General features: G+C 45.6%; 1 protein-coding gene across 3 annotated transcripts in view; it reads left to right on the top strand.

Moving 5' to 3' along the window:
* Positions 1-24,938, top strand: part of syt1a (synaptotagmin Ia) — a 512,169-nt gene that overhangs the window by 404,796 nt on the left and 82,435 nt on the right. For all 3 annotated transcript variants that reach the window (XM_059652601.1, XM_059652600.1, XM_059652599.1), the window contains one exon: positions 7,466-7,667. In XM_059652601.1, the coding sequence (XP_059508584.1) occupies positions 7,496-7,667 (172 nt within the window). In that variant the 5' untranslated portion in view covers positions 7,466-7,495. The remainder of the gene's footprint in view (positions 1-7,465; positions 7,668-24,938) is intronic.

Below are 24,938 nucleotides of genomic sequence, written 5' to 3'. Positions count from 1 at the left end.
TACGGTTTTGGATTACTTATTAATTTGGTTAGATTCTCAGAATGAGACTCTTATGTCATGTTATTCCAGCCATTTGGTTTGTCCCTGGCACCACATCATTTTTAACCTTTTATTATTATGTCTCTGCTTGAGTTAATCAGATTATGGATCTACCCTTCACATGTCATTCAGCTGTTGACACTTTACTCACACCATCTGACACTTCTTATCACCTGCAGAGGCTTATTTTTCAATACTCCTCTCGCACCATTTGTATGATCTTTTGATCTCTCTGCCCATAACCTGTGTACGTGTATGCTTCTCTCTCACTTCACCTGATGGCTGTGGTCCAAAAGCTCGTGATTTCAAATAAATCTGTTGGATGAAAATCTGGTGTCGAGGGACTTCTAACTTTTCTGCCAGAATGACCTGTTGGTTATGACAAGGCCATGTTTGAGGTATAATGTTAGCAGCAGAGCCTCAGTGCTGTTGTATTTCCCAAATCCTCTCCCCCCACTGATAACATCACCCCAGCTGCGGTGTGGAGTTACCAAAGAGGATCTGTTTGTTGTCAGCTCTGACTCGGGACAGGGGCTTCTTAAGGTCGGTGTAAAATCCTCTTTGGACCCCACTGTGGAGGCTATAGCCCGAGGGGGCCATTGGTCTCAGTACAAGGGAAAGCAGAAGGTTATGGAAATTCCTTTCTCCTGCAAGGGGGAGTGTCTTAGACAATTAATTTGTGCTGAGAATCTACTCTGTGGAAGAAGCACTCTTACTTAGAAACATAGAAAAACAGGAGCAGGAGCAGTCCATTCGGCCCTTTGAGCCTTCTCAGCCATTCACTGTGATCATGGGTGATCATCCAACTCAGTCCCTTGTTCCTGCTTTCTCTCCCATATCCTTTGATCTCTTTAGCCCTCAGAACTATATCTCGCATTCGATTATTTGACCTCAACTGCTTTTTGTGACAGCGAATTCCACAGGCTCCCCAGTCCCTGGGTGAAGACATTTCTCCTCATTTCAGTCCTAAATGACCTATCGCATATGCTTAGCCTATGACACTTGGTTCTGGACTCCCCTGTCATCACCTGCATTTACCCTGCCTGGTCCTGTTAGAAAGTTATAGGTTTCTAATGAGATCTACCTCCTTGTTCTAAACTCCTGTAAATATATAGACCATTAGAACATTACAGCATTACAGCACAGTACAGGCCCTTCAGCCCTCGATGTTGTGCCGACCTGCCATACCGATCTCAAGCCCATCTAACCTACACTACTCCATGTACGTCCATATGCTTGTCCAATGACGCCTTAAATGTACCTAAAGTTGGCGAATCTACTACTGTTGCAGGCAAAGCATTCCATTCCCTTACTACTCTCTGAGTAAAGAAAGTACGTCTGACATCTGTCCTATATCTTTCACCCCTCAATTTAAAGCTAAGCTCCCTCGTGCTCGCCGTCATCATCCTAGGAAAAAGGCTTTCCCTATCCACCCTATCTAACCCTCTGATTATTTTATATGTTTCAATTAAGTCACCTCTCAACCTTCTTCTCTCTAATGAAAACAGCCTCAAGACCCTCAGCCTTTCCTCGTAAGACCTTCCCTCCATAACAGGCAACATCCTAGTAAATCTCCTCTGCACCCTTTCCAAAGCTTCCACATACTTCTTATAATGCGGTGACCAGAACTGTACACAATACTCCAAGTGCGGCTGCACCAAAGTTTTGTACAGCTTCACCATAACCTCTTGGTTCCGCAACTCTGATCCCTCTATTAATAAAAGCTAAAACACTGTATGCCTTCTTAACAGCCCTGTCAACCTGGGTGGCAACTTTCAAGGATCTATGTACATAGACACTGAGATCTCTCTGCTCATCAACACTACTAAGAATCTTACCATTAGCCCTGTCTTTTGCCTTCCGGTTACTCCTACCAAAGTGCATCACCTCACACTTGTCTGCATTAAACTCTATTTGCCACCTCTCAGCCCAGCTCTGCAGCTTAGCTATGTCTCTCTGCAACCTACAGCATTCTTCATCACTATCCACAACTCCACCGACCTTAGTGTCGTCTGCAAATTTACTAACCCATCCTTCTATGCCTTCATCCAGGTCATTTATAAAAATGACAAACAACAGTGGACCCAACACCGACCCTTGCGGTACACCACTAGTAACTGGTCTCCAGGATGAACATTTCCCATCAACTACCACCCTCTGTCTTCTTTCAGCAAGCCCTCACCGATCTGGTCTCTCTTATGATGTTAGTCCTGCCACCTCAGGAATTAGTCTGGTGAACCTTCATTGCACTCCCTCCATCGCCAGAACATCCTTCCTCAGATAACAAGAGTAAAACTGCAAACAATACTCCACATGCAGTCTCAACAAGGCCCTGTATAATAGCAGCAAGAAATCCCTGCTCCTGTGCTTGAATCCTCTTGCAATGAAGGCCAACACACCATATGCCTTCTTCGCCTCCTACCGCACCTGCATGCTTACCTTCAGCAACCGGTTCACAAGGGCACCCAGGTCTTAATGCACCTCTCCCTTTCCCAAGCCTCCTTCTCAAGTACCTTTCCAAAAGAAAATGTCTTTAGGTTTCTGGAGCTGGCCCTTTCCCTGCCCACTGGTTCTTCCTCAGAAAGCAAGGTTCATGTCAGAATTTCAGGCCTACAATGCCTTTAGGGAGGGAATTCCAGGATTTTGTCCCAGTGACAGTGAAGGAACAGCAATATATTTCCAAGTCAGGATGGTGAGTAGCTTGGAGGGGAACTTGCAGGGCGTGGTGTTCCCATGGATCTGCTGCCCTTGTCCTTCGAGATGGAAGTGGTTGTGTGTTCAAAAAATATTGTCTGAGGATCGTTAGTGTATGCTATAGATAGTACACACTGCTGCTACTGAGCGTCGGAGGAGGAGGGAGTGAATGCTTGTGGATGTGATGCTTTGTCCTGGATGGTGTCAGGCTTCCTGAGTGTTGTTGGGGCTGCACCCATCCAGGCAAGTGGGGAATATTCCATCCCACTCCTGACTTGTGCCTTGTAGATGGTGTGCAGGCTTTGGGGAGTCAGGAGGTGAGTTACTCACCGCAGTATTCCCAACTTCTGACCTGCTCACAAAGCCACTGTATTTATGGCTAATCCAATTACATTTCTGGTCAGTGGTAACCCCCAGGATGTTGACAGTGGGGGATTCAGTGATGGAAATACCATTAAATGTCAAAGAAAAGCCAGTGGATGTGATTTGTTTGAATTTCCAGAAGGCCTCTGACAAGGGGCTGTACAGAAGGCTGTTAAATATGACAAGATGTGGAGGTGCCGGTGTGGTACTGGGGTGAACAAGGCCAGAAATCACATGACACCAGGTTATAATCCGACAGGGTTATTTGAAATCACAAGCTTTCAGACCACAGCCCTTTTGTCAGGTGAAGTGAAATAAGATAAGAGACTTTGGTGTTAGGGGCAAGATAATGACATGGATAGAGGATTGGCTGACTGGCAGAAGGGTGAGAATGGGGAATTTTTTTCAGGTTGGCAGCTGTGGACTAGTAGAGTTCCACAGGGGTCTGTGTTGGGACCACAACTAATTGTATTATGTAGGAACGTTCTGGAAGAAGGAACTGAGGGCATTGTTACTGGGTTTGCAGATGACAAAGATAAGTGGAGGGACAGGGAGTGTTGAGTAAGTAGACAGACTACAAAAGAACAGGCTAGGAGAGGAGACAAAGATCAACTACAATGTGGGAAAGTTTGAGGTTATCCACTTAGGCAGGAAGATTAGCGGTGCAGACTATTTTCTGAATGGGGAAACCTTCTGAAACCTGAAGCACTAAGGGACTTGGAAGTCCTAGTTCAGGATTTCTTAAGGTTAGCATGCAGGTTCAGCTGACAGTTAGGAAGGCAAATGCAATGTTAGCATTCATTTCAACAGAGCTAGAATTCAAGAGCAGACACATGTTGCTGAGGCTGCATTGGGCTCGGTCAGACCACATTTGGAATATTGAGAGCAGTTTTGTGTCCTGTATCTAAGGAAGAATGCGCTAGCATTGGAGAGGGTCTAGAAGAGATTCACAAGAATGATCCTGGGAATGAAGGGCTTGTCATATGAAGAGGGGCTGAGGACTCTGGGTCTGTACTCGATGGCGTTTGGAAGGATGAGGGGAATCTGGCTGAAACTTATGGAATACTGAGAAGCCTGGATAAAGTGGATGTGGGAAAGGTGTTTCCATCGGTAGGAGAAGGTCAGACATAACATGACACCAGGTTATAGTCCAACAGGTTTATTTAAAAACACAAGCTTTCAGACCATAGCTCCTTCATCAGGTGAAGTAAAAAAGAAGCACACAGAGCTCAGAAATTTATAAGTAAAAGATTGAAGGGTCACAGAACTGATGAGGATGTATTAAACATGCCTAAGATGCCATTAAATCTTTAATCAGTTGGAAGTTTTTAGTTGATTAATATGTGTTTGTAAATTCCAGAATTTCTTTCAAGTCACTGCCCTAAGAGAGCTATAGGTTTTATCAGTGTGAAGAAAGGGTGACATTTTAGATCAGACACTAGTTAGAGAGACTGGGACCCAACAGCACAGCCTCAGGGTGAAGGGACAATCCTATAGAACTGAGATGAGGAGGAATTTCCTCAGCCAGAGATTGGTGACTCTATGGAACTCATTGCTGCAGAAGGCTGTGGGGACCAAGTCATTGAGTGTTTTCAAGACAGAGATAGGTTCTTGGTGAGTAATGGAATCAAAGGTTATGCGGGTGTTGTACAATCAAATCAGCCATGATTAAATGGTGGAAGAGACCCAATGGGCCGAATGGCCTAATTCTGTTTGTGTGTATTATAACCTTGTATATCAAGAGTGTGCTGCTGGGGTGATAATTGGCTGGGTTGGAGCTGTCCTACTATTTTTATGCAGGGCATACCCTGGGCAATTTCCCCAAAGACTTTTTTTTCTGCTCTCTGTTCCTAAAATGATAACAAGTAATTTTAGATCATGACTTGTTCTGGTGTCACCCACAACAAGAAACTTCCTTTCAAACCCACCTTGTCAAGACCATACCAGATCTTATACACTTCAAACAAATCACCTCTCACTTTTCTAAACCTAATGAAAAGAAGCCAAGTCTGTCTCATCCCCCTTCATAGGACAATCCGATCACTCCTTACCAATCTCATCAATCTTAACTGAATTGTGTCCAACATTTCACATCCTTCCTTAAATAAGGAGACTAATATCGAGCATAATGCTCTTAATGTGGCCTCACCAGTGTTGTGTCTAACTGAAGCATAACCTGATTACTTTTATATAAACCGTGGATTCTGGAAATCAGAAACAGGAACAGAAATTGCTGGAAAAGCTCAGCAGGTCTGGCAGCATCTGTGAAGAGTTAATACCTCAGGTCCCACGATACTTATTCATAGCATGACTACTTTTGCGTTCAATTTTCTTCACAGTCAGCAATAATCTTTTATTAGCTTTCATGATTGGCTGCAAAAATGGCAGAGAATTCCACAGGCTCCCCACTGCCTGGGTGAAAGCATTTCTTTTACATTCAGATGGCCTACCCTGTATCCTTAGACCGTGACCCCTGTTCTGGGCTCCCTGGTCAGCAAGAACATCCTCCTGTGTTTACCCTGGTTACTTGTTTACAGATAGTTGATTATTTAACAGATCATGGTGGCTCAGTGGTTAGCACGGCTACCTCACAGCGCCAGGGACCCGGGTTTGATTCCACCTTCCGGTGACCATCTGTGTGGAGTTTGCACGTTCTCATCGTGTCTATGTGGGTTCCTTCCACAGTTCAAAGATGTGCAGGTTAGGGTGGATTGGCCGAGCTAAATTACTCATAGTGTTCAGGGATGTGTAGGTGCATAAGCTATGGAAAAGGTAGGGAGAATGAGTCTGGGTAGGATGCCCTTCAGAGGGTCGGTGTTGACTTAAGAGATAATAAAGTGTAGAGCTGGATGAAAACAGCAGGCCAAGCAGCATCTTAGGAGCACAAAAGCTGACCCTTCTCTAGGCCCAAAACATCAGCTTTTGTGCTCCTAAGATGCTGCTTGGCCTGCTGTGTTCATCCAGCTCCACACTTTGTTATCTCGGATTCTCCAGCATCTGTAGTTCCTATTATCTCAGTGTTGACTTGTTGGGCCAAATGGCCTTTCCACACTGTAGGGATCCTGTGATGATCTTGATTAGTTACTAGGCTCATCTCAATGATCTCCTGAAGGACTTGCTCTCTTCACCCCAGATAATCTTGAGCTAATCTAAAACTCTTATTAACCAGAACCCAACCTACACCAAGTCCTGGTCAATGATAGCCCCTGGAGCTTGACCAGTATTTGCTCCCAGTTCAGCAACACCTCCACTTTACAATGTTCATCCCTGCTTTCAGGTCTTGCCATTATCTTCCCACTCCCTGACCTCTCTGTGACCCTGTGCACTCATCAATTCCCAACATTTGTGTCTCCAGTTTTCATCCCTCCATCGGGACTGGTTTGCCTTCGTTGCAGCATGAGCCCAGAGCTCAGGGCTTATCTCTGTCCCTTCAGTAACCTCTCAATCTCCCAAGAACTTCCAACAACAACACAAGTTTTGTTGTCCAAATATCTCAATATGTGGTTGGTGGGTTTGAGCTATAGGTTGAGGTTGAATAGGCTGGGGTGATTTTCCCTGGAGTGTCAGAGGCTGAGGAAGGACCTTAGAGAGGTTTATAAGATCCTGAGGGGCATGGATAGTGTAAATAGACAAGGTCTTTTCCCCAGGGAAGGGGAGTCCAAAACTATACAGCTTAGGTTTAAGAGAGGGGAAAGATTTAAAAGGGATCTAGGGGGTAACTTTTTCGCACAGAGGGTGGTGCGTGCATGGAATAAGCTGCCAGAGGAAGTGGTGGAGACTGGTACAGTTACAACATTTAAAAGGCATCTGGATGGGTGCATGAATATTAAGCGCTTCAAGGGCCAAATACTGGCAAATGGGACTAGATTAATTTAGGGTATCTGTTCGGCATGCATGAATTGTACAGAAGGATCCTTTTCTGCGCTGTACATCGCTATGACTCTATGACATGTAACTTGGAGTCAAAGTTCATCTGATAACTGCTCTGGAAGACACTCTGGGATGTTTCTTTACAACTGTAATGTAAATGTGGGTATCACACAGGTATGAGTGAGACAAAGTGAACGGTTGGTAGTCTGAGTGTTTCAGGTTAACAGTGGCAGCAACGCCTCTCTTTTACTGACAAGGTGACGTTTGAGTTATTACCAACTCAGTTGATCTCTCCTCCATTAAGCAAGTTTATCAATATTGCATGAAGCAACAAGCATTAACGTGTCAGTGATACATTATTTACTCGGCTAAGCATAAGCAAAAAAAAAGCTGGGTAGTAAAACAAGAGCTGCGTTCTGAAGCCCTGGGATTGCGAGAACCTATCTGAGCTCTGAGTGTGAACAGCCTCTCAATTTGTTTCTTTCTGTACCTCCTGCAGAGCTTTCCCAGGCCCAGGTCCTGGCCCAGGATGAAGAACTTGGAAGGTCACCATGAAGCTTTGGCAGCACGACCCATCACCCTTGCCACCCCTGCTCCAGTGGGCAATGCCACAGAGCCTATTACCAGCCAGACTGGGGGAAAGGATGACGGCTTTTCCAAGGTGAAGGAAAAGTTCATGAACGAGCTGAACAAAATTCCACGTGAGTAAAAATGAAGTCTGATTTTACCACCTCTGTGTACCATTGAGATTCCACACCGAACGTTCCCCCACCTCCACCACCCACCACCCCCCCAAACCGCCAGGAACTTCTCATTGTACGAAACACAGAAAATGTATGTTCTGCTTTTACAGATTTCTGTACACAGACAGAGAGGAGACAAACAGTCTTATTTTCTCTCGGGGGAGTTTGTTTGTGCAACTTTAGAACTCTCGATCTCAGAGGGTGGTGGCTGAAGGGTCAGCGATTATTTTATAGACCAGAGGCAGGCGGAATGCTGTCCTGCAGGGACTTGAGGGTTATCAAGGGATAAAGGAGAACATGGAATTCCTGACATAAACAGACCAGCCATGACACAGTAGCTCAAAGGGGAGGAGTGGCCTATTCCTGCTCCTAAATCCTAAATTGCTATTTAATATCTCAATTGTTTTTTTTAACAGTGAAGTGGCTCTGGGGTCATTGAGGGTTGATTTTCACACTGTCTGACCCAGCCAGTGAAAGTGGAGCAAGTGGCCCTGTTAAACTCTTAAAGTACAGAACGAGGCCATTCAGCCCACTGGAGCAACTCTTTTCAAGAGGTGTCCAATTTGTCCTGCTCGCTCCCTAACACCCTGCAAATTTATCTTGTTCAAGTATTAATCTAATTCTCTTTAATGTTGCAATAAATTCAAAATCCTGCAGATGTTAGAGATCTGAAATAAAAACAGAGAAGGCTGAAGAATCTCAGCAGGTCTGGCAGTGCCTGTGGAGAGAGAGAAACAGGGCTAATGTTTTGAGTTCAATTTGACTCATCTTTGGAACTGAGGAAGTCAGATTGGACATAAAATATGAACTCTTGGGTGTTTTTAATTTCTCCACAGAAGCTGCAAGACCAGCAATGGGAGTTTCTCCAGTGTTTCACTTCACCATTGAAGCTGCTTCCAACACCCTGCCAGTCAGTCCCTTCAATTTGTTGCCTCGCAAAATATCTCCTCAATAGCTCGATACCCAATCCCCACACCCAGCCTTGTTCTTTTGCCAATTCTCTTCGATCTATGTCTCTGGCAACTGACCCTTAAGTGACTCCAGTTTATTTCTTAGCTGTTGCACAGGCGGCCCAGTTGTACTTCCTCACCTTGGCCAATGACCAATTGCAGCATGGCTCATGGCCCTGTCACTGTCGGGAGTTTCTATACTTTATCAAAATGGTGGCAAGGCAAAAGTCAAACTTCTAAATACTATTGCGACTATTGTAACTTTAGAAACAGGAAACTGGTTAGTTCGCTCACCAAGCTGGTTCATTAGTATGCAGACGTTTCGTTATGTTGCTGGATGAACATCATCCGTGCAGTCTCCAATAAAATGCTGTTGTGTTTTCCCGTCTGGTATTTAAACTCTGAGGTCCACTGGATTTGATTACCTCATTTCCAGTTTTCCTTCGCAGTGATGTGTATACAGGGTCTAGTTCAACGTGTTTGTTGTTGGCCTTCTTGGTGGAGAACCAGGCCTCTAGGAATTCCTGTGCTTGTCTCTGTTTGGCCTGCCCTAGGATCCTGACATTGGGACAATCAAACTGGTGGTTTTCCTTATCTGTGTGAATGGAGACGAGTGAGTATTGGTCATGTCCTTTTGTTGTTAGTTGATGTTCAAGTATCCTCATGGCCAGCTTCCTTCCTGTCTGTCCAGTGTAGTTTTGTCACAGTCCTTGCATGGGATCTTGTATATTACATTGGTTCAGTCCATAGTAGGTAAGGTGTCTTTGCTTCGAGTTAGCAGTTGGCATAGGGGTGAGGTAGGATTGTGTGCCACTCTGATGCCCAGTGGCCATAGAAGTCTTGTGGTCAGTTTGGATATGTTGTTGATGTAAGATAATGTGACAAGCGTGCCAGGATGTCCTGTATCTTCCTGCTGTTAGTGTGACAGATATTGTCGGACCCAGCTGTTCAGGTATCCCTTGTCCCTAAGTACTTGGTGGAGGTATTCTTCATTTTGGTGTAGTTCTGGGTTGTTGTAGAGTGTTGTGGCTAGTTTCAGTTGAAGGGGTGTGAAAACATTGTTTAAACGATCTACACAGATAAGGAAAACCACCAGTTTGATTGTCCCAATGTCAGGATCCTAGGGCAGGCCAAACAGAGACAAGCACAGGAATTCCTAGAGGCCTGGTTCGCCACCAAGAAGGCCAACTAACACGTCGAATTAGACTCAAGATACACAAGGAAAACTGGAAATGAGGTAATCAAATCCAACGGACCCCAGAGTTTAAATACCAGGCGGGAAAACACAACAGCGCTTCATTGGATACTGCACTGACGATGTTACGCAGCAGGATAATGAAATGTCTGCAAACTAATGAACCAGCTCGGCGAGTGAAGTAACCACAGCATCCACAACCCGAGCTACAAATCTACTCAAGAACCTTAAACAGGAAACGTAAGAGCAGAAGAAATAAGAGCAGGAGTAGGCCATTCAGGCCCTCGATTCTGCCTCACCATTTTAGAAGATCTACCCCAGGGTTGAGCACCCCTTTTCTGCTAGCTCCTCATAGCCAACTCCCTGATATTTCAACAAATCTATCGACCTCCACTTTGTCGCGATGCTGAAATGGCTTGGTTGTGTTTATTAATAAACACAGCCCCATCACATCGGCCCAATTTACCGTCTGCCCAGCTGCAGAAAGTAAAACCCAATGTAAAAAGGAGGCTTTAAGGCAGTGGACTGGCTCAAGACTCAAGTCACGAGGGAGTTAGACGTTGAACCTTTGTCAAATGCCAGTCAAAAAAAAGGCACATAACTCAGGAGACTTTTGTGCCTTTTTTGCGCTTTTCACAAGCTCAGATTGTCACAAAGCATTTTACAACAAAGGAAGTGCTTTTTCAAAAGTCGTGGAACGATCTGGATCTCTTTGATCTGGGGAGCACATAGATGCTGTTTGATATGAATGGCCCTTTAAGACTGGGGCCAAAGCAGTCAGCAGTTTACTTGTTTCACTTCACTCCATTTTACTGTCAGTGTGGGGCCTGGGTCATGGAGCACAGGCCTTCACTCACCTCATGTGTGGGTACATGAGAGTTTGGAAGGAGGCAGTGCATTCACTGAAGGTGTCTGATCTGAGTTCACTGCAGCAGTGTCAGGACTTCACAGTTTTACTGTCACCAGCCCAAAGGCTTGGAAAGATTTCCCCAGAGGCTTGCCATCAAGCCACCCTGTTATCATCTCAATATCAGTCTTTTGTTTGTTAAGATCGTGGCCATGTCAAGGAGCTTCTACAGCTCCAACAACTCATTTAAAGTTACTCCTGAGCAAAATTGTCCTTGCTGAGGCTTTTATAGTTATCAGCCTAGAGCAGGAGACGTTCACCAGAGCTGGGGGTTGGGGATGGTTTGGGGACAGGTTGGGGGCTGAGTTGTGGGTGTGGGGACAAGGCGGATAGTAGGGGGCAGAGAAACTTCTGGAAACAGAAAGCTGACATGAGAAAAAGTAAAACTGAATTCCACTCACAGCGGGTTTTGTGGGGATTGGAATCTGCCTGCCTTACCTATTCTGGCCAATGTGTGGCAGACTTTAGTCATGTGCTGAAGCTGGACAAGGGACTTGGTCGTGGGAAAAAGCCCAAAACCGCTCAGATGTGCTCCGCTCTGTAGTGTTGAACAAATAATGAGTACCCATTTAACAACCCCCCATCCTTCACACCTTTCCCTAACAGCAATTTCACAGATTCCATAAGACCATAAGACACAGGAGTGGAGGTAAGGCCATTCGGCCCATCAAGTCTCCTCTGCCATTTAAATCATGGCTGATGGGCATTTCAACACCACTTCCCTGCACTCTCCCCGTAGCCCTTGATTCCTTCTGAGATCAAGAATTTGTCGATCTCTGCCTTGAAAACATCCAATGTCCCGGCCTCCACTGCACTCTGCGGCAATGACTTCCACGAGCCCACCACTCTCACAGTAGAGAGGACTCGGAGGCCCAAGAAATACCCCACAACCGACATCTGAACAAACAGATGATCTGGTCACTATCATAATGCTCTTTGTCTTGTTCCTTCTTGTTTTGAAATTAAGTTCAAACCAAGCTCTAAGATCAAACTTTTTCATCATCTCTGCTTGTATCTACCTCAGTGTTGTGGTGTTAGGCTTTGATAGTTAACACTCGCTGTGATGTTTGGGACAGTTTATCATATTAAAGGTTCTATATAAATGTAAGGTGTTGTTACTTTGTGTAATAGAAGACAGGTTACTGTGATTAATGCTTCTGGGCTTTGCGTGGAAGAAATGTACACAAGAGATGGGCAATCACATTACTATCCTGAGTGGGGTTGTGTAGGAGCCTTGCCAGTTTTCCGGAATCTGACTGTCCATCCTAAGTCGATGTGGGTTGATTAAACTGCTCTCTAAAAGCCTCTCCAAATACAAAGTACTTACTATAGAGACTCATTAGTGCACCATTGCTCCAAAACATTCTGTCTGGCGACAGAAGCTCTTGTGCGATTGGCTGAGCAGCTAGTTTTCTGTGAATAACTTCAGTTAAATCTCTGACATCGGTTAAAGCCATTGGGAAACCAGGACTGACTCTCAGATGGTTAAATCTGCATTACTCTATCTCCCAGGACCATTTATTAGCCAGATGTGGAGATGCTGGAGACTGGAACGGACGAGGTCAGAAATCACACGACGCCAGGTTATAGTCCAACAGGTTTATGTGAAATCACATGCTTTCAGAGCGAAGCCCCCTCCTCAAGTGTTGACGGTGAATGGTGCTCCAAAAGCTTGTGATTTCAAATAAACCTGTTGGACTATAATCTAGTGTTGTGTAACTTTTGACATTATTAGTTGGTAGCATTTTAAGCTAGAGTGTGCGAGGTGGGTCAGAGTGGGCTTGTGATCTGGGAGTATAATTTGAATCAGCTCATTTCCAGCACTCTCAGGCCAGGAGAACCAAAGAACACGGCTTGTGCCATAAACACGTGACAAGAAACAGTGAATGGTAAATAAATAGGATAGGGTTCCTACAAAATGCTGGGGCAGTTAATACTGATGCATTGAAGATGAACAAAGGAAAAGGGAGCCCAAAAGATTTAGGGAGGGAATTCTGAAGCTTTGGGCCCATCTGGGGGCAGGGCCACTGCTGAGGGAATTATTGGAGATGAGATTGGGAGGGTGTGGTCAGCTCTGCCATCACTGAGGGAGGTCTGTACTGTCAGAGGAGCAGTGTTGAGAGTGAAATATTAAAGCCAAGACCCTGCCTGACCTGTCCATTGACTGTAAACCACCCAATGATACCAGTAGGAGGGTTCTCCCGATGGCCTTGCCAGGACATATCCCTCAACCAACCTCTGAAGTAACCAGAGATCTGGTCACTACCATGTTGCTGTCTGTGGGATCTTACCATGTCCAAATTGGATGCCACATTTCCCACAGTGCATGAGTGACTAAATGTGAACAGTGCTTCATTGACTGGGGAGTGTGCAGCGGGACCTGGGCGTCCTTGTACCCCAGTCGCTGAAGGTGAGGATACTGGTGCAGCAGGTGGTGAAGGAGGTAAACAGTATGTTGGCTTCACAGTGAGAGGATCAGAGTACAGGAGCAGGGATGGCTTGCTGCAATTGTACAGGGCCTTAGAGAGATCACACCTAGAATATTGTGTGCAGTTTTGGTCTCCTCATCTAAGGAAGGATGTTCTGGTGATGGAGGGTCTACAAAGATGGTTTACCAGAACTAATTGCTGGATGGCAGGATTGATGTATGAAGACAGGCTGGATCAGTTAGAACTATACTCACTGTGGAGGGGACCTGATAGAAACCTACAAAGATTTAACAGGGCTAGACAGGGGGAATGCAGGAAGGGTGTTCCCAATGAGCAGGGAGTCAGAAGCAGGGGGTCACAGTCTAAGGATATGGAGATGGACTGAGATGAAGAGAAATGTCTTCACTCATAGAATGGGGAGCCTATGGAATTCTCTGCCATGGAAAGCAGTTGAGGCCAAAGCATTGAATGTTTTGAAGAAGGAGTTAGTGAAAGCTCTTAGGGCTAAAGGGATCAAATGGTATGGGGAGGAAGCAGATACAAGGGACGATTTGGATGATGTACCGTGATCCTATTGAATGGCAGAACAGGCTGAAAGGGGCAGAATGGCCTACTCTTGATCCTATTTTCCATGTTTCACTAATTGCACAGAGATTTCAGGCTTCCTGGGTTTGTGAGAGTTGCTGTATAATTGCAGACTTTATTCTTATTTCTCACTTTTAGCTAGAAGTCAAGGTCTCAATTTTCCAAGCTGATGATCTACTCTCACCAGCAATCTTCCAGGCTCCCAATATGTTCAACACAATATCAGGCAAAATTGTGTTTTAGAATAATGTCTCAAATACCACACAATGTGTGCAGAATATACATACACCATATTTCTGTCATGAAACCAGCCTTCCACAGGAAGAGAACAGACACAGAACTGAATTGAAAATGGGCTGGGGTCCGATATTATTCTTCTGGGGACTTCAGCACTGTTCCTTCTCTACCACTGGATCAAAGTCCTCAAACACCCTCCCGAACAGCACAGTGGATGTCTCAGCAGTTGCAAATAATGCAGAGGTTTATAGAATCCTTGCAGTGCCCTGCAAGCTGGTGGCAGGGTAAGTCACTGCATTTGGAGCTCCATTCTGCTCACCAGTTCGCTTTCTCCCTCTTCCTCTCTCCCTGCGCAGTAATTCTATTCCCTACCATCCAGCCAACATCCCTTTTAACTAACGACCCAAGGAGCCAGGTCAAAACAGAGCCACTTGGGGGAGCTGAAAGCGTGGGTTGTGTCCTTCACCAATGGCGGATCGGGAGCGGGCCGGAGTAACACGGGCGGGTCGGGAGTGGGCGGGAGTGACATGGGCGGTTTGGGAGTGGGCTGGAGTGACAGGGGCGGAACGGGAGTGGGCCGGAGTAACACGGGTGGATCAGGAGTGGGCGGGAGTGACAGGAGCGGATCGGGAGTGGGCGGGAGTGACACGGGTGGGTCGGGAGTGGGCCGGAGTGACATGGGCGGTTTGGGAGTGGGCTGGAGTGACAGGGGCGGAACGGGAGTGGGCCGGAGTAACACGGGCGGGTCGGGAGTGGGCCGGAGTGACACGGGTGGATCAGGAGTGGGCGGGAGTGACGGGGCGGATCGGGAGTGGGCGGGAGTGACGGGGCGGATCGGGAGTGGGCGGGAGTAACACGGGTGGGTCGGGAGTGGGCTGGAGTGACACAGGCGGGTCGGGAGTGGGCCAGAGTGACAGAGGTGAATCAGAAGTGGGCGGGAGTGATAGAGGCAGATCGGGAGTGGGCCGCAGTGACAGGGCCGGATGGGGAATGGGCCGCAGTGACACGCGCGGATCGGGAGTCTTATTCTAAGGCACACTCTTTTCACTGTATTTTTACATTGAATACACGTGACAGTAAATAATTCAATTCATTTCAATGTGGAAACAGACTATTACACCCCCCAGGTGCACACTGACTCTCCAAAGAGCACCCAGATCCATGCCCCTACTCTAGCCCTGTATTCCCACAGCTAATCCACCTGAGCCTGAACACTATGGGCAATGTAGCACAGCCAATCCACCCAGCCTAGACATCTTTGGACTGTGGGGGGTAACCGGAGCACCTGGAGGATGGTGACGTGGACACACACACACACACACACACACACACACACACACACACATACACACACACACACACACACACACACACATATGGCACTGAGCCACAGTTCCACCCCTGTTCATGAAGACAGCACACCACCACCTCCTCCAGTTAGTTGGTGTTCTAAAATCAGTGCTGGCTCAGCCGGTGATGTCCACATCCCATGAATGAGCATTTAACAAATTCAAGTAGGGTCAAGCTATCTAGCTCGTGTCAAAAAGATACATGAATTTGCAGTTAATAATGGGTCAAGATGGCAGCATCTTCACCATCCAATAATTCTGGCAATGGCATGTTTAATAAAAGCTGTCAGAGCATAATCTGCATTATTTAACACATTTACACCCAAGCATTAACACAATCGGCTCATAAATATGCATGCTGTAATTATGGAAAGTGCTGCTTGAATTTATTATATGCTTGTTTCCCCTTTTTACCTTTCCAGTGCAAAATTGGCCAATAAAAGTCAGATTTATTTGGTGAGCAAATCCTGCTCAGTCACAGGTAGTGAATGTTGAACGTTGTAGACACAGGGTAACTGCAGGAAGGATGTTCCCAGTGAGTGGGGAGTTCAGAACCAGTGGTTACAGACGAAGGGTACAGGGTAGGCCATTTAGGATTACTGGGGAGAAACCTGGAACACGGCACTGAAACAAAAGCAGAAATTGCTGGAGAAACTCAACAGGTCTGCATCATCTGGGGAGAGAGAAACAGACTGGACATTTTGAGGCCAGGGACCCTTCTTCAGAACCCAAAACGTTTATTCTGTTTCTCTCTCCACAGATGCTGCCAGACCTGCTGAGTTTCTCCAGCAATTCCTGCGTTTGTTTCAGATTTCCAAATTCTTTGTTTCATTATAACTGTTTACTGAGTTGGATGATCAGCCATGATCACATTGAACGTGGAGCTGGCTGGAGGGTCCAACTGGCCAACTCCAGCTTCCATTTTCTATGTTTCTACATTCAACGGTGTTCTTATTGTAACATGACAATTGACAGTGAGATGCCCTGAACAAAGCAATAATGATGACAAGTAATAAGCTACCAGTGCAACAACAAAGATATTGTGTTTATATAGAATCTCTAACATCATAAAATACACCGATGCACTTCACAGGAATGCAATCAAGCAAGACAACATAAGAAATAGGGGCAGGAGTAGGCCATTTGGCCCATCGAGCCTGGCTCGTCATTCAGTAAGATCATGGCTGATCTTCTCGTGGGCCCAGCTCCAATTACCCGCCCACAGATCATAGCCCTTCATTCCTTTACTGTTCGAAAATCTATCTTTGCCTTAAAAAACATTCAACAAGGTATTCTCAGCTGTTTCACTGGCCAGGGAATTCCACCGATTCAGAATTGTTAAGAATTTCAGCCACACAAGAAACTGTCAAGGCAAATGATTAATAGCTCAGTCAACGAGCTACATTTTGAGGAGAAGGGCTTAGAAGGACAACGAAGCTTTGGGTTGAGTTTCCAGTATCTTGGACCCAAACAGCTGAAGTGATTAAGGGCAAGTATGTGTCAGGGGCCAGAATTAAATGGTTGACTGATTCATTGATCTATTGTTGCGTGTACCAAGTGTAGTGGAAAACTTTATTTATGAGCAGTACTGGCAAGATCACAGTAAGCAAGGATGAACAAATCAAAGGTTGTGCAAACTTAGAAGCCTACAAGTTACATCGCACAGTGTGTGAGGTGTTAGCAAGATCAGCGTTATTTGAGACGAGAGTTCATTCAACAGTTTAATAACAGCCGGGAAGAAGCTGTTCCTGAACCTGCTGGTGCGTGTGTTCAGGTTTCTGTATCTCCTGCCTGATGGGAAAGGCTGTAGGAGGTCATTACCGGGGTGCGATGGGTCTTTGATGATGTTGGCTGCCTGTCTGTGGCAGCGAGCCGTGTAAATGGAGTCCATGGATGGAAGGTTGGTTTCTGCGATGGTCTGGGCTGTGCACACCACCCTCTGTAGGTTCTTACGGTCCTGGGCAGGGCAGTTGCTGTACCAGGCTGTTGTGCACCCGGGCAGTGTGCTTTCACTGGTGCATCTGTAGGACTTGGTGAGGGACCGAATGACAAATTTCCTGAGCCACCTGAGGAAAAGCTCAGGAATTTCGGAGGATTAGAAAAGATAACAGAGAGAGAGAGAGAGCAGCTGACGTCACAGATGATTTGAAAACAAGGATGAGAATTTCAAAACTGGGCAATAAGATCAGTGAGCATAGTATGATGGGTGTATGGCATTTGATGCAGGTTAGTCTACAGGCTGCAGAATTTTAGAAGAATCTTTGGGGTATTTTTGGAAGAACTCAAATTGAAGGAGCTCTGAAGATGGACGGCTGTTCAGGAGAGGGTTGGATTACCCAGGGTGACAAAGGCACAGATTATCATTGGAGCAGTGATGGAGCTGAACTGAGGCTGACAGAGAGAGACTCGATGCCTTAGAGATGCCGGGAGACTGCCTTGATAATGGAGAGCAAATGGATTGCTAAATATAAGAAAGCTTGTCAAGTGAATGTTCCACCAGACAAAACTCTGTAAAAGACTGTTCTACAAGCAGAATAGAAAACAGATCAACAAGGTTTTGAACTCAATTATCTTTCATCAAAAGTGTTACTGGCATTTCTAAAGGTGCCAAGCCTCTGCACACAAATACAGCTGTCAAGAATGTTCTTTGAAGTGTGTTTCTTTTCTTTTCAAGCTCTCCAAATAAGCTGCAGATCAGATTGCTTTCAAAATCTTAGTTTCCTTTTGATAAACGTCCTTCTATTTATTGAATCTGCTAGATGGGCCCAGCAGGCCATGTTTATCTTCATAATCTCCAGAATCTCCTTCAAAACCCTGCTTCTTGTATCTACACCTCCAGCCCTCATCCCCATGGTTGTTCTACTGCTTTGAACTCAAAGGAGTAACAGTGACATAGTCAGCCTCTTGAGACTTCTCCATCACTACATATTCTGTAGGGTAACAGAACTAGCCATTTGGCCCAACAAGTCCATGCGGTTGTTTATGATGGAATATTCCTAAATTAGCTCAAGGGTAGTGATCTCCTGATTTCTTCCAGTGCCATGTAACAGTGAGGATAGAAATAGAAAGATGGGCTGGATGAATGCTTGGCTGAGGAGCTAGTGTAGGGGGCACAGTTTTCAGATCTTGGATCATTGGGATCTCTTCTGGGCTAGAGGTGACCTGTACAAGAGGGATGGGCTACACTTGAACCTGAAGGGGACCAATATCATCAGGGGGAGATTTGCTGTTACCTGGAAGGGTTTAAACTAGTTTGGCAGAGAGGTGGGACTCTAAGTAAGAGAGGGGCCATTGAGAAGTCAGGGGAAAATACATTAGCCATTGAGAGCAAGTTTACTGTTCGGAATAGCCAGGGGCATGGTAAAGACAGGGAGAAGACCTCTGGTTTAAAGTTCATTTACTTCAATGCCAGAGGCCTGACTGGTAAGGAAGATAAGCTCATGGCATGGATTACTCTGGAGACTGGGATATTATAGCCATAACAGAAACATGGCCGAGAGAAGGGCAGGACTAGCAGCTCAGTGTTCCAGGATACAGAAGCTACAGGCATGACAGAAATACAAGTAAGCGAGGAGGGGAGTTGCCCTTTTGATAAGGGGAGGATGTAACAACAGTGCTTAGAAAGGATATTCTTAAGGGGTCATCAAATGCAGCCGTATGATTACAACTTAGAAACAAGAAGGGAATGGTCACACTGTTGGGACTGTATTATAAACCTCCACATAGCCAGTGGGTACAAGAGGAGCACATGTGTAGAAAGACTGCAGATACCTATAGAAATAGTAGAGTAGAACTGGCCGGAGATTTTAATTTCCCCTGTATTGATTAGGCCTACCAGAGTGTAAATGGCCCACATGGGATGGGATTTCACACATGTCCCAGAAAATTTCCTGAATCAATATGTAGAGAGCCCTACTCAAGAAGATGCAACACTGGACTTCCTCTGAGGAAACAAGGCAAGTGACTGAAGTGTCAATCAGAGAGCACTTTGGGTCCAGTGACCATAACTCTCTCAGTTTAAACAAAGTTATGGAAAAAGACAGAATGGGTCCGCAGGTTAAGGTGCTAAACTGGAGCAGGGCCAATTTTGGGGACAGTAGGCAGAATCTAGCATTGGCCAATTGGGTGAGTCTGATTGAAGGAAAAGGAAGGACTAGCAAATGGGAGGGTTTGAGAAGTGTGATATCAAGAGGAAAAAGGAGAAGGCATACATTGGGTTTAAGCTATTGGACTCAAGTGATTCTCTTGATGACTATAAAAAGTGTAGGAGCACACTTTAGAGGGAAATCAGGACAGCAAAAAGAGGGTATGAGATGGATCTGGCAGATAAGGTTAAAGATAATCCCAAGAGGTTCTACAGCTATATTAAGAGTAAAGCGGTGAGGTTGTAGATTTGCTCACTGAGCCGGTGTGTTTGTTTGTAGACGATCCGTCACCCTGCTAGGTAACATTGTCAGTGCCCCTGTAGTGAAGAGTTGGTGTCCTGTCCCACTGGTTATTAATGTGCCTTGGTTTGCTGCCGTGGCTGGCATTACCTCTGGTTCTGTTTTTCAGTCGTTTGTATCTCAGCCCAGTTCAATGTGTCTGTTGATGGAGTTCCGGTTTGAATGCCTCAACCTCCAGGAATCCCCTAACATGCCTCTGTTTGGCTCGTGCCATTGTGGTTGCATTGTCCCAGTTGAATTCATGTCCTTCTTTGTCCATGTGTAGTGAGACCAGTGAGAATCGGCTGTGTCTCTTGGTGGTTAGTTGGTGTTTGTGTTTCCTTATTTTCAATTTATTTCCAGTTTGGCCTGTGTAGTGTTTCTCACAGTCCTTGTATTTTGTATTTTCTATATTACGTTAGTTTTATTGGCTGTGGGAATGGGATCCTTTACGTTCGTCAGTAGCTGTAGAAGGGTGATCGTTGGTTTGTGGATTACCCTGATAACTACAGGTCTGAGTAGCCTTGTGGCTATCTCCGGAATGTCTCTGATGTACATTAGGGTGACTAGTGATTCTGACTGTGATGTGTCCTCTTGTTGTGGTCTGTCACGGAAGTAACAGCGGATTGTGCTTTTTGGGTATCCATCCCTTTTAAAAACTCCATCTCAGTGCTCCAGTTCTGCTTTGCACAATTCCGGGTTGCTTCAGTGTGTTGTGACCCATTTGAATAATGTCCTGATGCACCTCTATTTATGGGAGTTGGGGGGTACTTTTTGATGTAATTAAGTATCTGGTCTGCATGTATGGTGCTTCTGTATTTGCCAGCCTGGGGTTTCCCATTGTTCTTATGCTCCACCATTATGCCTGGAAGGTTATTTCATTGTTGCTTCTTCTTTTGTGAATTTTGTCCTGGTGAGGATGTTTTTATGTGTCAGTGGGTTTCTTCTTGTCTTGTGCATTTGATAATCACAAAGATGTCATTTCCATATCGGATCCAAAGTGTTGGGTTGCATGGGGGGAGCGGTGTCCGTTCTAACCTGTGCATTACTGCTTCTGCAATCAGGCCTGACAATGGTGATCCCATTGGTGTTCCATTGATTTGTTTGAAGTGGGTTGTGAGGCAGCAGTTTCAGGGGGCTGTCCTTGTTGATGCTGTTGGTGTCGTGGCGTATCTGCCTTCCTGATTCGCCCAGCAGTGTGGCAATTGTCCCTTTGGCTAGGTCGATGTTTATGGATGTGAATAGTTACACTGTTACACTGGAGGATATTATAAGCTCATCATCTTCGATCCTGGTGTCCTTGATGATGCTGAGGAATTCGTGGGATGAGTGGATGGAGTGGGTGGTGTTGTCTACTAAGTATTTTGGTTTCCATTTGGCTAGTCTATATGTTGGCATACCTAGTAGTGAGACAATAGGTCTGAGGGGGACCCCTTTACGGACATAAAAGATCCATACCCACAACTAATAAAACTAATATAACAAACAGAATACCATGCAAGGACAGTGAGAAGCATTACATAGACCAAACCAGAAGAAAACTAAAAATAAGGACACACAAACATCAACTCGCCACCAAGAGGCATGACCAATTCTCACTGGTCTCAATACACATGGGCAAAGAAGGACATGAATTTAACTGGGACAACACATCCATAATAGCACAAGCCAGAGACATGCCAGGGAATTCCTGAAAGCCTGGTATTCCAACTGAAACTCCATCAGCAAACACATTGAACTGGACCCAATATACAAATCACTGGAAAAGTAATGCCAAACACCCCAGCAAACTGACACTTATAAATAACAAGTGGGACAGAGTGCCAATGTTTCACTGGAGGTGCACAGAGGGCGTTACCTAGCAGGGTGACTAAATGCTGTGACCAAACCCACTGGCTCGGCAAGTATGTTTACAATCTCATCCACAACCCGAGCTACAAATCTTCTCAAAAACTTTGAGTGAGAGGATAGCTAGGAAGAGAATAGGTCCTTGTAAAGGTCAGCATGGCCATCTGTGTGTGGAGCCACAGGAGATAGGGGAGATTTTTAATGCATATTTATCCTCAGTGTTGACTGAGGAGTGAATCATTGATGCTAAGGAAATAAGGGAAATAAGTGGGGATGTTTTGTACCACAAACATATTGCCGGAGAGGAGGTGTTTGTAGCCTTAAAGCACATTACTGTGGATAAATCCCCTGGGTCTGATCAAATCCATCCTCGGATGTTGTGGGAGGCTCGGGAAGAAATTGCAAGGCCCTTGCAGCGATTTTTACTTCATCTTTAACCACTGGTGAAGGTTCGGAAGACTGGAGGGTGGCTAATGTTGTTCCATTACTTAAGAAAGGACGCAGAGACAAGCCAGGCAACTACAGGTCTGATATCAGTGGTAGGCAAGTTATTGGAGAGGATACTAAGGGACAGGATCAACCAAGATTTGGACAGCCAAGGTCTGATTAGGGATAGTCAGTGTGGATTTGTGTGCAGGAAGTCATGGCTGACAAATTTTTGAGAGTTTTTGAAGAGGTAACCAAGAGGATAGATGGGGATAGGACAGTGGATGTTGACTACAAGGACTGTAGTAAGGCCCTTGACAAGGTCCCACATGGCAGTCATGAAAGTTAGGTCGGATGGGATCTGGGGAGAGCTTGCTAATTGGATTCAAAACTGGCTTGATGGTAGCAAGCAGAGGGTAATGGTTGAAGGTTGTTTCTTGGACTAGAGGCCTATGACTAGTGGCATGTTTAGTAAGTTCGAAGATGATACAAAATTAGGAGGGATCGTTGATAGCAAGAAAAGTTATCAAAAATAACAGCGGGATCTTGATCAAATGGAGAAGTGGGCTGAGGGCTGGCAAATGTAGTTCAATACAGATAAGTATGAGGCATTGCACTTTGAAAAGTCGAACCAAGGTAGGACTTACACAGGAAATGGTAAAATCCTTTGGAGTGTAGTGGAACAGAGGGGCCGAGGAGTACAAGTACATAGTTTGTTAAAAGCAGCATCACAGGTAGACAGGGCAGTGAAGAAGGCATTTAGCATGCTGGCCTTCATCGGTCTAAGCATTGAGTATAGGAGTTGGGAGGATATGTTACAGCTGGGGAGGCAATGGCCTGTTGGTATTATCACTGGGCTATTAATCCAGAGACCCAGATAATGTTCTGGGGACCCAGCTTCAAATTCCACCAGGGCATATCCTTACCTGGTCTGGCCTACATGTGACTCCAGACCCACAGCAAAGTGGTTGATTCTTAATTGCCCCCGGCCAATTAGGGATGGACAATAAATGTTGCCTGGCCGGTGACAACCTCATTCCGTGAATGAATAAAAAAAAAAGTTGTATAAGTTGTTGGCAAGGCCGCACTCAGAGCATTGTGTACAGTTTTGAACACCATTACAGGAAAGACATACTACAACTGGAAGGTGTGCAAAAGAAGATTTATGAGGATGTTGCTCGGACTCATAGGCCTGAGTTATAGGGAGAGATTAGTCAGGATAGGATTTTATTCCTTGGAACGTAGGAGAATGAGGGATGACCTTATTGAAGTGTATAAAATCATAGGAAAAATGCATATAGTCTTTTTCCCAGGGATGGGGAATTGAAAACTCGAGGGCATAGGTTTAAGGGAGAGGGGGATCTTGCCACTTTCCTGGAGCAAAGGCCACAGAGCAGTTAGGACTCAGTGGATAATGCTCTTGTCTTTGAATCGCAAGAAAGTAATTGCAAAGTCACAAGTCACACCACTTCACAGAAACCACCTTCTGGGGTAGAGTAACACCGGACTCCAGCCTAACAAAGCCTTGCAAATTCAGACAAATGCCACTCAATGATGCCATATTTCCAACCGAAATCCAGGCAAATCAGAACAAACGGCTGAATGAAAATGCTATGGGCCCTGGCAGCATTCTGGCAATAGTGCTGAGGACTTGTGCTCCAGAACTTGCTGCTCCCCTATCCAAGCCATTTCAATACAGTTACAACACTGGGATCTACCTAACAATGTGGAAAATCGGCCAAGTCTGTCCTGTACATAAAAAACAGGACAAATCCAACCCGGCCCCTTACTGCCCGTCAGTCTCCTCTCGATCATCAGTAAAGTGATGGAAGGTGTCAGTAACAGTGCTAACAAACAGCACCTGCTCAACAATAACCTGCTCAGTGACGCCCAGTTTGGGTTCTGCCAGGGCCATTCAGCTCCTGACCTCATTACAGCCTCAATTCAACACGGATAAAAGAGCTGAATTCCAGAGGGGAGGTGAGAGTCACAGCCCTTGACATCAAGGCTTCATTTGACTGAGTTTGGCATCAAGAAGCCTGAGCAAAACTGGAATCAAGGGGAAGGTCTGCATTGGTTGGTATTAATAAAATAATGGAAAGATTGTGGTTGCTGGAGGTCAGGCATCTCAGCTCCAGAGCAGATCTGCTGGAGTTCCTCGGGTTGGTGCCTGTAGCCCATCTATAAGATGCATCACAATAACACACCAATATTCCTTCAACTGCACCTTCCAAACCCACAACCACTTCCATCTAGAATGGACAAGGGCAGCAGATACACGGGAACACTGGCCCCTGCAAGTTCCCCCCTGAGCCACTTAGCATCCTGACTTGGAAATATATTGCTGTATTAGAACATAGAACATTACAGCACAGTACAGGCCCTTCGGCCCTCGATGTTGTGCCGACCTGTCATACCGATCTGAAGCCCATCTAACCTACACTATTCCACGCACGTCCATATGCTTGTCCAATGACGACTTAAATGTACCTAAAGTTGGCGAATCTACTAGCGTTGCAGGCAAAGCGTTCCATTCCCTTACTACTCTCTGAGTAAAGAAACTACCTCTGACATCTGTCCTATATCTTTCACCCCTCAATTTAAAGCTGTGCCCCCTCATGCTCGTCGTCACCATCCTAGGAAAAAGGCTCTCCCTATCCACCCTATCTAACCCTCTGATTATTTTATATGTTTCAATTAAGTCACCACTTAACCTTCTTCCTCTAATGAAAACAGCCTCAAGTCCCTCAGCCTTTCCTCGTAAGACCTTCCCTCCATACCAGGCAACATCCTAGTAAATCTCCTCTGCACCCTTTCCAAAGCTCCCACGTCCTTCTTATAATGCGGTGACCAGAACTGTACACAATACTCCAAGTGCG

Source organism: Stegostoma tigrinum, chromosome 18, assembly GCF_030684315.1.
Source record: "Stegostoma tigrinum isolate sSteTig4 chromosome 18, sSteTig4.hap1, whole genome shotgun sequence".
In the NCBI taxonomy this organism is placed as follows: Eukaryota; Metazoa; Chordata; class Chondrichthyes; order Orectolobiformes; family Stegostomatidae; genus Stegostoma; species Stegostoma tigrinum.
This window is presented reverse-complemented; position numbering and strand designations above follow the sequence as displayed.